Source organism: Sylvia atricapilla, chromosome 3 (assembly GCF_009819655.1).
Source record: "Sylvia atricapilla isolate bSylAtr1 chromosome 3, bSylAtr1.pri, whole genome shotgun sequence".
Lineage (NCBI taxonomy): Eukaryota > Metazoa > Chordata > Aves > Passeriformes > Sylviidae > Sylvia > Sylvia atricapilla.
This window is the reverse complement of record NC_089142.1, coordinates 60709553-60722567: the sequence shown is the minus strand read 5'-3', so window position 1 is coordinate 60722567 and position 13015 is coordinate 60709553. Positions and strand designations below refer to the sequence as shown.

Sequence of the window (13015 nt, the reverse complement as noted above, 5' to 3'; positions counted from 1 at the left end):
TCAGAAAAACAACCACACGGGCTACTCAACATGTATTTCACTTTCATTACTCTTTAAACTGTTCCAGACAGCTAAGTTATTTGGGTGGGGTTTCAAGAAAATAAGTTGCAATGACAACTTTTTGCATGCTAATCAACTTCAATACTTGCAGACTATTGCTTTCACAAGAAGAAAATAAACATGCTTAATTTTCAAAATAAAAATAGCAATTGATTTATTAGGAAAACATCCAGTCATTGCTCTAGGATAGCTTATAATAATTAAAGTGTATTGTCACATAGATCACTTCACTGCACACTCTTCAATAATAAATGTCGACTAATTAAGAAACTCCTTTGACTGCATGCACATTAATGGTGACATTTTCAAAGGCGGCAGCAGCAGTTTAGAATGGCTGCTGCTTGAGAGGTTCAAAGAGTGCCCAGTGAAGGGCCTCACTGCTCAACAGTCTCTCTTTACATGCCCATTCCAGTACATACACCCTGGCATACCCAGACGAGTGCCTGACACAACCCAACTATGGAGAAAGATTTCAAAACCCCAAATTTGTCCCTAGGGGAAGCACAGTATCCTTACCAAGTAACAGCATCCACAAAGTTTATGGATTAATTTCTCTCTTTTCTACAGGAAAGCATTATTTTACACACTTCCACTCCTTTTTACCAGAATTTGAGTTTTTTTAACAATTCTACAAATTGTTACTGCACTGAATGTAAATATGTGTTTATTTTCATAGGTTCCTGAATTTTTTAACTGGCAATTTCTCTCTTTAAGAAATTTCTCTCTGACACCTTGAGGTTTACAACATCATTTACACAGTCAGATGTTCTCTGCATCTCTGCACTTTTTATATGCAGACCAATGGATAACCCACAACCTCTCTTAATTAAGTGACAATATGATTTTCATTTTCAAAGAGACTGACATATTTCATAGTCCACAAGCTTCGGATTTAGAAACCGTGACACACATGCCATGCTCCCTGAATTTCCAAAGTACATCTAATGACACAAATGGCACAATCATAAATAATATATCACTTCTGTGAGTGCTGGTGCATACTCCATTTGGCAGCTTCTTGTTCTACCTTTTTGGGGCACCCAAACAAAAAGAGTCCAAGCCATTTCTCACCTGTAAAACCTGGGAAAAACACATAAGAAAAGAAAAAAAAAAAAAAAAGAAAAAAAAAAAAGAAAAGAATGGTCATAGCAGCCAAATTTGTGCTTTTAACTGTTCAGCAAATGAGTCATTTCAAGACAACCGGAGCTAAGGTTTTACAGGTTCAAAATGAAGTGGAAATTGTAGTCTATTCACTGTAGGCCATGTAAGGAAAGAAATAAGCAAAGGCCATGAAAAGCGAGTGAAGTCAAGAGAGGAAATAATAAGGCAATAGAGAGTGATACAGAATAGAATTAAAACCAAGAAACCAAAGTCCCAACTTTCACATTGATTATAAAGGACTACAAAGTCCTGGGAAAATTATTCTCAGGAACATTGCCTGCGTTAGAAAAGCCGAACTGTTACAATGCCACCTCTCAGCCTGCTTTTGAAGTAATTGGTTTTCTTCAGGCTGGAAGTTGGTGGTATCTGGAATAACTACAGGGAAAAGCTTGTCCCCAGAATACACTGCTAATTCTCACTCTGTCTTACATTGTCTGTGTTATGTGTGCTTTGGAAATTAATTTCTCATAGTGTTCAGATGTAGCCACCTGCTTCCTGTTCAGCTTTTATTACAGAAATTATATTAAACAAAATAAAAATTACTTATTAAAACCAAACCAAACCAAAAGATATTACACAGTTGATGTTGCAATGACCAAAAATAAATTAAAGAGCTGCCATTGGGTCATTTCAGAAGCAAGTCCAACCACTGCCTTCTTTCTAGTATTACACAGTGCCATCAAAATCTCTTGTTAAAACACAGCAATAACTAGCTTGAGCTCAGAATTTGCCTGGTTACTTTTATTCTAAAATCTTTACCTCTTGTTTTTAGATGCATGTCATGTTTAACTCATTTGTAATTCTTCAGCAACCTAATGGTACACAAAATCCTTGAGGGGCTAACTTCCAACTGACATTCACAGAGGCAGTAAAGAAAGCAAATCAGGAATACACCCAAGGTAGATGCTTCAGGGAACACTTATTCAACCAACATTTTTAAGGTATTACATAAACGGAACAAAGTACATTTGTATGAAAATAGAGATTTTTCTGGACACTACTAGGAAAATACTGTAGAGATAAAGGCGTCTGAAGTATTACCATGGCTAGAACACAAATTAGCTCTTTTCTTCTTTTTTTTCTTATTTTAAGCTGTTTGTTGTTATTTCTATCTACAAATACCACACAGACATTTATAAAAAGATAGTGATGAAACAAAAATCATACAAGGTCAAGTAACAGATTTGCTTACTAAACAATTAGAAAAATAAGAGTAAGTTTTTATATGTACTTACATATTTAAAATGCTGTGATAGATTCCTTACAGAATAAAAAGCATTAATAGCGAACACAGAATGAAAGAACCTCTCTTTCACACTGCATTCATTTGCCAAGTATCAAAAGACACCTTTAGGTGAAAGTAGCACACTGTTTCTTCTGAGCAGTGAGGGCTGGCTTGAGGACAGACTCCATTCCTATACAACAGAGCCTCTGTAGCTGGTTTGTAACTGCAGCAAAATCTTTGGAAACTATGTGGTAAAAAGGAATGCACGACCATACTGGTAGTAAGCTGCTTAAATATCATATGTTCTGTTTAAATAGCATGTTACTTAAATGTCCATATGCCTGTAAAGTAGGACTACTTGTGCATAGGTTTAGCTAAATTACTAAGGAACTAACAAACAGTGGCACAAAAACAATTATTGCTATTAAAAGATTTATTCAGAAACTAAATGAAAGCAGCATCATATAGACAATACTAACTTAAGAGTGGTGGCAAACTGCATAACACACTCTGATTAAGTGCACACTCTCAGATTGTTAGATTTCCACAGGTACATGAGCCATCCAATTTTCTTGACACCTATTTTTAATAGAAAATTAGTTGCAGGTACTGGTAGATTTCACTTTTTGCATTCAGAACACCTGAATACTTATATGACAAACACCTGTGTCTAAGCAGGAAACAAAACACCTATTCAGTGTACCCTGAAAAAGTTGATTTATTGTAATTCCCATTATAAAAAGTGAGGAGAAAAAAACACAGCAAATTTATTCATTTACTTTAAAACAAATAACTCCAAATTTAAAAATGTGCAAGAGGAAATTACAATTATCACACCTATCTTATGAACAGAAAAGACGTCTCCATTTTATAAATCATTTGCTCACTCTTTTCTGATATTTATCAGGAAAGAATATCAGAATATTTATTCATAATAATTCACATCTGCTTTTTCATCACAGCCATGATCAGAAGACTGTATAAGTTGTTTCCCTGCCATTACTAATTTTATGTTTTACAGAAGAGGTTTTCCAGCTGTGGTATGAAAAGGACACAGATTACAGAATAACCTATTGGAAAATCCTTCATACCAGTGTATTAAAAAAACCAAAATTTTATTTTAAAATAAGCTTCAGGTTGTACAGGGGAAGTTGCTCTTATTTTTGCTCTCTTGGTAAAGACAACAGCTTTTGAACTTTTATTTATGGCACTGGTCAACAACTGTATTTACGTATTATCCAGTTTGCTGAGCAATATCACAACATTGTAATGTTCATGTTACACATTTGCTAAAATACTTTTCTGAAAAATGTGCCAACTGCAATTCATAAACATCCCGACTTCCTCAATAAAAGCAAGCTCAATAGCTTTTGCAATACTTACAAAATTCTAACACATCAGAAAAATTTATTTACTGAAGGAACCATCTACAGATAGCAAACAATTCTACAGGACCAAAAGGGTAATAAGCTTTTCAGTCCTATGTAAACGTACTCCCTTAAATGAGTATCATCTAAACATGTAGTATCATCTAAACTCCAATTCTTCCAATGACTGCTTTAAATCTAAAAATATCACTGCTGAATGCTGCAATTACATTTCTCAGCTGGAGACATCATTCTACATTATTTTCTTGAATGCATAAGATCCAGGCTCAACAGTGTGTTAATCAACTGCACTAAACTGCAAATGTGAGCTAATTAACTGGAAACCACTCAGATTTGATTGGTAGGGTTTTTTTGGTTTGCTTTTAAATCCAAGCATATCTTAATCTTGTCTGACCTCCATAGAAAAGAGTAATGAAAAAGGACAAGATCTTCAGAGAGAAAAAAAACCAACCCTGTAATTATAAAATATGCTTAGGTCCTGACAACATGTACTTACTCTCAAAATAGCATGTTATGCCAGTAATTTCTTATGGATTCTGACATAAGTACTTCTAGTCATAGAACTGCTCAAAGGCAAGAATCACCTACAGCGTGTATTTTGGTCACACAGCCCTAACCATTCTAACAGTGCCTTATAGTTAGTTAGTAATGAGCTGGAGAAGCAGCTCCTTGCCCTCAGTTTAGCTTGGTGAAGAAAACAATTCTCAGACTCTCAAAAAGCCTGGAAAGGTCACTGCACATTATATGTGGCCTTATTCGAGTTGGGTGTGTTCTTTGTCATTAGGGCAGGTTAGGAAAGATGTATGCATCAGAAATTAAGTTCCCTTCTAGACCAGCAACATCTGCTAGGCCAAGTCTCCTTTTCTGCCTCCTCTAAAATTCTTAACACTTAACAGATCTTGTAGGAAAGGATTATGAACAGAGCAAGTCACTTCATGACTAATCTTGTCACTGACTGATTTTTTTCTGTCTCCTATGAAAAGTATTCATAACAATATATAAGCTACTAAACTGAACATATGCCACATCTTTTTTTTTACTCACCTACGCAGTTATCACAAAGGCTGCAATGTGAGGCACGAGGTGGGCGGAAAATCTTGCAAGTAAAACAATATTTTAGTTTCACTGTCTGTCCATTGATGATCACTTCTTTTGTTCTGGGAGGGGGGCGATATCCTCCTGAACTGGAGCCATTTGCTATATCTAAACACGAGAAGACAAGACATGAAATGTTGCACATGAGCTATGATGTTTGCACAAAAGTGTCCTTGTTGGCAATCTATAGCAAATTTCAAATTTGTATTCATGTATTGAAAATAAACCATTTTCCCCTTCCAATTTTTGAGTGATAAATAGCAAAGAGTTATTTCGATGCAAACAGCATCGAAAATCAATCAATCTGAATCAAAGAAACCATCCAAACCGACTTCTCAAATGCTGACAATGACCTTGATCACAAAATTCTTAGAGTTTCATACCCCCTAATAGTTCTTAGATAACATATTAAAGACATGTTATCTGGTGTAGGACAGCAAAACCTGGAAGTGACCTTTAGAATCTTCCTTTTTTTTTTTTCAGAATTCCTGTAATAACAAAAAATCTCCCTACAAGTGCTGCAGAAATTCTACAACCTAAAAGAGAATCTCCATATTTACTTAAGCAACATCAACTCTGTCATCTGAGCCGGGTGAATATTGAGATCTCTTGCATACTATGATACAACAGAACACATTCACAAAAGTATTTTACAGCTTTTGCTGTTTAGAAGTTTGAACACCCAACTCCCAGTGTTACTTCTACACACCTTGTTGCACAAAACCAGTTTCCAACTACGTCGTTTGATACAAGTGGTAGAGTTTTGGGTTTTGTTTCTAAGATTCCTTTTTACTTTAGGATATTACCAATATTTTTTCCAGCATCTAAAGGACTGCTTAGGCTAAATCATTAAAGCTTGATTTTGTCCAAGGTGAGCTTTACTCTGAAAGTTCAGCATGTAAAAGGGTGCCTTTTTCTAGGTTTATCTGTTCTTGTGTAATCACAATCAAATCAAACCATGGAGGTGAAAAAAAAAAAAACCCTAAATTTATTACACTTGGACAACAGAATGGCTAAGCTAAATAGCAAAGTACAATATTTTCCAATATGTGAATGAAAATACATTTCAAAGTCACAGTCAAGTCACTTGAACAACTGTGTCTTTAGTTGTCCCCGTTTCATGTGGGCTTGTTACTAAAAGATCTATGACTTTTATTTGAGCTCAGATTGTTAGAAATATCACCCACAGTTTCAATTTCTGCCAATTATACAGCCTACAAATTATGTATTTTCCAAAAGGGCAACAAGAAAGTCTCCCACCTAGCAAGGTATTCAAACTGGCAACAGCACAGCTGTGCTAGCAAAGGTGCAATTATACAACATGCTGATTTGGCAGCAAATACAACTTAAAGAGTTCTCATCTGCAACATGCTCACCCATAAATATGATCCATAAATATGCATCAATAAAAGTCTTTTTGGGACACCACTGTAAACTTCACCATTAAAACAGCCAGACTTCAGCAAACACTAATGGAGAAGATGATGAAGTGAAGGGAGCAATAGCTGGGATGGATGGAATCTGGGTATAAAGCCCCTAAACATCCATTATGAAGATGAAGTGGTGAATACTGAAGAAAGAAGAGCTTACAAGCAGCCTCCTACATCCTGATGAGGTACAGACATTCACTTGTGTTGCATATAAACTAACTCCTGCAATGTGTTTGTGATGCTTGGCCAGGTCCTACAATCTGCACGTGGAAGCAGGGACTATTGTGTGGTTCTCAAAACTTAGCTGTTAGACTGATTTTGACCTCAAGGCCAACACTACTTGACCAAGATTTTTGATTAAGGGATGCTACCAGTGTATTTCTGGGTATAAGCTGAAGAGATGTTTTTTGGAAGGTCCAGCACAACTGTGCTTACAGTAGCTAAAGCTTTAGAGAGAGAAATAGATAATATCCAAATCCAGAAGACAGGAAAGAACTTCTTACAATTCACATTACATTAAAACAGCATCCGGTGACATTACAACCAACTGGCTTGTAATAGTCATGGTCCTGCTAGAAATCTTTGGCCTTTACAAAACACATTACACCCATTTCTGATCATATTTTGGTCAAGATAAGACTTAAATTGTGAACATAAATATAGGTCATCAGCCTTACTTAATTTTTTTAATTGAATAAAGCATTTAACACATGCTGGCATGACATATTCATTAATAGACCAATTTTATTTGGTACTCAAATTTAGGTGCCTAATTATAAAAAATACTACTAAAGCTTGAATTTCATCTAGGTGTAGCTTTATATGCTAGAAATACTGATGCATTGAATTTCCTAACATAACAGTTCCCATTTTCTTCTTTCACAAAATCTTATTACTCCTGAGTATGTACATAATCATTAAAAGAAAATTATTTAAACCAGTCAAGGGGAATTGTTTAGAGGAAAAATGCCCCTTTTCCTAGATAAACATTTATTTTATAAAAGGCACATTGACTAAACCCAGTATTTCTCTCCCCCTTCAAGAACTTCATAAAATGCACCACAGTTATTTCAAACGGCCTCTGGCAAATCTCAAAGGCAACTTCTGTCTTCTCTGGTGGAGAAGTGACACTACTGTCCAGCCCATTTTATTTACAACACTTGTCTTCTAAGAGGATTTCCTCCCAAACATTTGCAGAGAAGTTCACAGAGATAGCAAATCCTAGCTCTCTGAGGCAAACTAACCTTAAAATCCAAGGGTGAAAGCTGATGCAAATGAAATCAATGTAAACCGTCTTGCTGACTTTCCAAAGACTGAGAATTTTTTCCAAAATCCTAAATTGCATAATCAAACCTGAGTGTTCCAGTCTTTCTGTTTAATAAGATCTTTTTCCTGGAAACAAGCTGCGGAGCAAGGTCAAATGTGCTTGGATTTAATACGATTTATCTAACCTAAATGTGCTAAGCATGTCCTGGTCCCACTGTGAATTTTCAGACTGTAATTTGGTTTCACTTCAACTGCTCATACTTGGGGTCTAACACAGTTCATGTATCTTCAATATACAAGGTTTTCTTGAGGAACAGAAAGATTAACCTTTATGGAATCACCTTCCCCATAAAAATCGTTTGACCACTACTACATTTTACTCATCCAACCTATTGCTGACGTAGTAATGCAAGTTCTTTCACAAAAAGGCTAAAATTTATCCACTAATGGAATAGCCATCCATCCCCTGTTCTGGCACATTTTGTAATTCCTGTAGCAGGATAACTGCTCATGCACTAGAAGGGGCTCCACCATTTTTATTACCATAATTACATATGGTATCCACGTGTATGTCACCAATACATGCAATCCATGTCCTTGCAGGACCAAGAGACCTGAACTGCTTCAAGAAAAATATTCCAAGTATTTAATGGAGATACAGCACAGCCTAGCAACCTTCTAATGGGACAACAAACTCCATTGAGATTTCTCAATTTATTATGCTGTGGAATGTATTTAATTTTATCAAATTGTGCATTTCCAAAGAAATGGACGACAGCCAAGGAACTGTGAAGGAGTCTCAAATGTGGTCTTGAGCATTAGCATAAATTAGAGAGCCAAGACATAAAGAAATTGCAGAAATGGTGTCCTGGTGTAGCTCATACACTGAGTTCAGGGCTTGGAAAACACAAAAGCAAGCAAGCAGGAGCTGTCCTGTGAACTGGCCTGACGTAGTTGTATGGATTAAATGAGAAGGATACACAACTTAGGACAGTTAGCCTGAAATAAAATCCAAAACATTTTAAGGCTGGAAGGATAAATTACCATGACCATCTTTTCATTTATCCATATCATCAATCTGATGCAAACAAGACTGATACTGCGGAAGAATTATTAAACTTGTACACATCAACTGGAAAAATGCTTTCCTGCCTACAAAACCCATTCTCCTGGATTGGGTTATCCTTCCAAGCCTTCATATTCAGAAGTTTACAATTTTTCCACTTGAAGTGACTTAACACTGACCTAACTACAGGAGACACATAACATCATAACTGCAAAGAGGCTACAAAATAAGGCTGCTCTTAGTATTTGTGTTTCCATAGGAAAAAAAGCCCCTTGCAATATAATATTTTGTGTGATTGCAGAAGACATGCTTATATGCACCACGACAATAACACAATTACAGCTAGGGTACCCCTGGAAATAATTACTTTTCAATGTTAATATAAGTTATAATTGAAGTAAAAATACAACATCAGTAAGTTTAATACTGCATTTAAAGAAAGAAAATATCCTGCTGCATTTCAGTGAAATTATAGCACTTCAATAGCAAATGAAGTTACCCTCAGTGATTACACATTATTTATGCCTCATACACCAAGTTGCTTTCATTCTATTATATGAAAACCCCAGCAAACTTGAGTATTTTAAGACTTTTGCTTCTCCCCTCTCTTAGGCCAAATGCACATATGTATTAAATATTCTTACAGGTCCTGTTTTCTAGACTTCTCTGTTTAGCTGCCTTCCTTTTGAGTTTCTACATATGTTGGGGAAAAACAGAGAGTGAACTGAGCCCTCATCACCACTGGGTATCCCAGAATGTCACTCCTTGGTACATGTAACTCTTCTTCTAACATGTCCCAAAAAGGATTTCCCCTTTTTGTCATATCACAAACATATTGAGTGCTAACTCAGTCTGTTTGGAAATAATACTCAAGTGTCCTCTTCCTGCATCCTTTCCATTACTATTTGATTTCCACTTGTATTCATGCACTTTGTGCTTTTTCCCTGACAGTGCGCAAACTATTTAAAATACATTTTAAAAAAATCAAACCCAGTAATTGCAAATTTCTCCATCTCAGCACCAACTTCAGAGTTAAGCATATTTTATCTTGAAATTCTTTGTTGCTTCTTTTGAGACTTAAATAGCCACAAGCCCCAACCCTTTGACAGTCTAAATTCTTTTATTTTAATCATATAGCAGTATACTCCATATCTTTACAGAGAATAGTTTCTAGTGATAGAATTGACAGATTTCTATTAAAGCAGAACACTACATAAACCAAGATACAGAAGTGTAGATTAACAGACTTTTAAACTACAACTACTTTCTATCAGCTATCAAGAAGCATACAAGTTATCTTTTGATATCAAAGCAGTGTTGAATCCTTCAGACTGTCCTCTGCTATTTCTCATTTCCCAATTACACAGCATGCCTTCAGCTTTTCTTTCTTCCTCTGACCTCTAACACAACCTGTCCTGTTGTCTTCTGCTGTTCCTTGCTGATTGTAACTGACTTTATTCTCCTTTTGCCTTTCCCAGTATGCTTGTGCCATCTTTTTATACTGACCAATTCTGACACTAGTATCTTTTTGACTACAACCAAATATAGTCATAATGGCCTCTTATTACAGTTCTCAACCTTCCTCTGTATGAGCATAGCTTGATTATCTGCATCAAATATAGTATTTTTGAATAACAGAAGCTCCTTTTGGGTTTTGGACAATTTCCCCTTTTTTTCAGTTCTTTTCATTTTTTGTTTTCTATGAACACAGCAAAGTCTCAAGAAATAATTGCCTTCCATTCCTGCACACAAGGGGTGGAAATAGCAGCATCACAACTCTGTTAGTCCTGCATCTTCACCTGAAGAAGGCTGATAGCTTAGGTGGAAACATTTTTCTCTTTCAATATGACCACCCTATTTCCAGAAAGTCACCTGAAAGGACAAAAGTATTGTCAGCTTCTTTAGAAGGTCTTATTTTGAGAACCATTCTTCCTAATCAGCTCATCCTATTCTATGCTTTCCAATGTAAAAAAATAAAGCTTGATACGTTTCAAGAGAACTTCAAAATAGCATTCTTAAATCACAATTCCTTGTCTTGAGACACAACTGCTTCTTAGTGCATCTGTAATAATTTCTGGTAGGCTGCTTCCCAAAGAGGCCAGTAGGGCAGGGTAAGACTCAAATACCTATGAATGATCGGAATAAAGTAAAAGCCACAGATAGGATAGGCTACATAAACACATTTCAGAAAATAAACTATTTGGAAAAGATATTTTTAGGTGAGCTATCTGAAGAACTTTCTTGTCTAAAATAAATTACTGTTAACCTTGCACCCCATCTTTAGAAGGTGCCTCAAGCTGAAAAGTACAGTAAGTTACAAGGCAATCCAGCCTGAATGATCATTTTCAAAAATCTAGTCCTCTTTTCAACTGCAGGAGCCATTCAGCTTTTCCTGCTGCTCAGATACCACTCCACTACGATACATCTTTTATGGGGACATAAAAAAACCCATATATATTGTAAGAGCTGAAAAATGTTTCCATTTCCATTGTTGAATCCAGAATCACAATTTTAGGGCAGAATGATTTCTTACAGCTACCTTGCTTGTTCCTCTACTAGACTTGCCATAAGCCCTCCTGCTTGGGAACTCCACATTTGCTGGCACTCTAATTCCTCACTTCAATACTCCACTGACCCTGCTAGGAAGAGTACTGCCTTTGGTACTGCTACTGCTGAGAAAAGACAATGGCTTTAATCAGCTCAGCAGCCTCAACCTGTGAACAAGTATGCAATACCATTTCAAAAGAATTATTATTTGTAAACACAAGTCCTGAAATTGTTGCACACAGGAACATTTTGACTGTCCTCTCTAGTATTTGGATTGTATTTTTAGTTTTGTATTTTGCCAAAACTCTGACAGATGACAACATAAAATTATTGTCATGAGCTGCTTATTTGAAATAATTTATTTCCTGACACAGATCAATGTTTCTGTGAACACAGGGCAAATAAGCAATTCCTTGAACAGGAACCTGTGCCTGTATTTTGGACTAAAGGTGGAACCTTATTCTAGCTGAAGAATTCCTTGAAGGAGATCAATAGAAGTAAACTATAACACTAGTTAGGAAAAGGTGCTAAATCAGTGCTTCATTATGTTTTTCCATGTTTTGATGCACTTCTGAAATTCAGATGAATAGCAAACATTTTAATACTTGTATCATAAAAAGCTGAAGACTGCACTATAGTATAAAACATCAAGGATACTGCAAGTATTTCTCTTGTGCTTGCACAGACCTGTTACCTGTCTTTTCAATTACAAAAGCAAGAATTTCTCTCAAACTGGTTCAGAAAAATGGGATCCCCACCGACTTTCATATCAAAGCAGATGTAGTAGCATTTAATAAGATTGAGTAGTTTATTAAGCACACATACACACTATTTATGAAGCAGCTCTGCAAATTCATCCTATGTTTTCTTATCCAGGTGGCACGTTTTAGCTGTTGAGCATATTTGTATCTGTACAAGTCCCACTTACAGAATTTAGTTAACAGTGTCCTTGCTAAGTGAGAATGGTTAAAATATAGCTTCTAATTACGCTGGCTTTACTCAAAAAAGAGCAACATTTTAACTGTATATTAACACAGAGACTTATCTGACGCTTTTGCAATATAAATAACATCATTAAATTCAGTTAAACTCTGAGGATAAACTGCTTTAAAAATGCACAGTTGTAGATCTTTTGCAATATCAGCTTTCTTGCCAAAAACATTTCAAAAATATTCTCTTAAGTACCAGAGAGAGATTTCTACCAGACTTGCTGAGAATTATTTACAGTAATAACTATCACTCCAAAAGGCCAGGGTTTTGTTTACTTTCTTGCTGAGGAACTGATCAATCATCTTTCCACAGGAATCCCTGCAACGCCATCAGACATTACAGTTCGAGAACAATCACTGAGGCAAGGCAGGAGTAACTCCTCCCATGAGCAGAGCAGCACACTGCCTTCACACAGTACATGCACCCTCGGGAGGAAAGCGAGGAGACAACAGACCTTCGGTGTTACCTATTTGTCTCTCTAGATCTGCTGCCTCATCTGGTGTTGCGCGGGGGAGGACACCAGGGTCACTGAAACTAGTACGCAGCAGGGTCCCCATCACGAAAAAGAAAAGAATCCCACCGATTGCAGGTATAGCAGGCGTAATCTTCTCTGACAAATACGGGCAACTGGAAAAAGAAAAGGAGTACAAGAGTCAACAACACATAATACAACTTGCTCTCAAAACCTGTTTCTCTCTATAAATGCACATGAAGAATTCAATTTTCTCTTGATACATTACTTGCCTAGGAATATTTATGGAAGCTGAAATTTCTGGAATTTTTCATA

General features: G+C 36.2%; 1 protein-coding gene across 4 annotated transcripts in view; it reads right to left on the bottom strand.

The window, feature by feature from the left end:
• ZDHHC14 (zinc finger DHHC-type palmitoyltransferase 14) overlaps positions 1–13015 on the bottom strand; it is a 92947-nt gene that overhangs the window by 27245 nt on the left and 52687 nt on the right. For 2 of the 4 annotated variants that reach the window (XM_066315524.1, XM_066315527.1), the window contains exons 2-3: positions 12683–12855; positions 4879–5037 (exon numbers count right to left, since the gene is read on the bottom strand). In XM_066315524.1, the coding sequence (XP_066171621.1) occupies positions 4879–5037; positions 12683–12855 (332 nt within the window). The remainder of the gene's footprint in view (positions 1–4878; positions 5038–12682; positions 12856–13015) is intronic. The other 2 variants (XM_066315526.1, XM_066315528.1) reach the window with 1 other exon arrangement.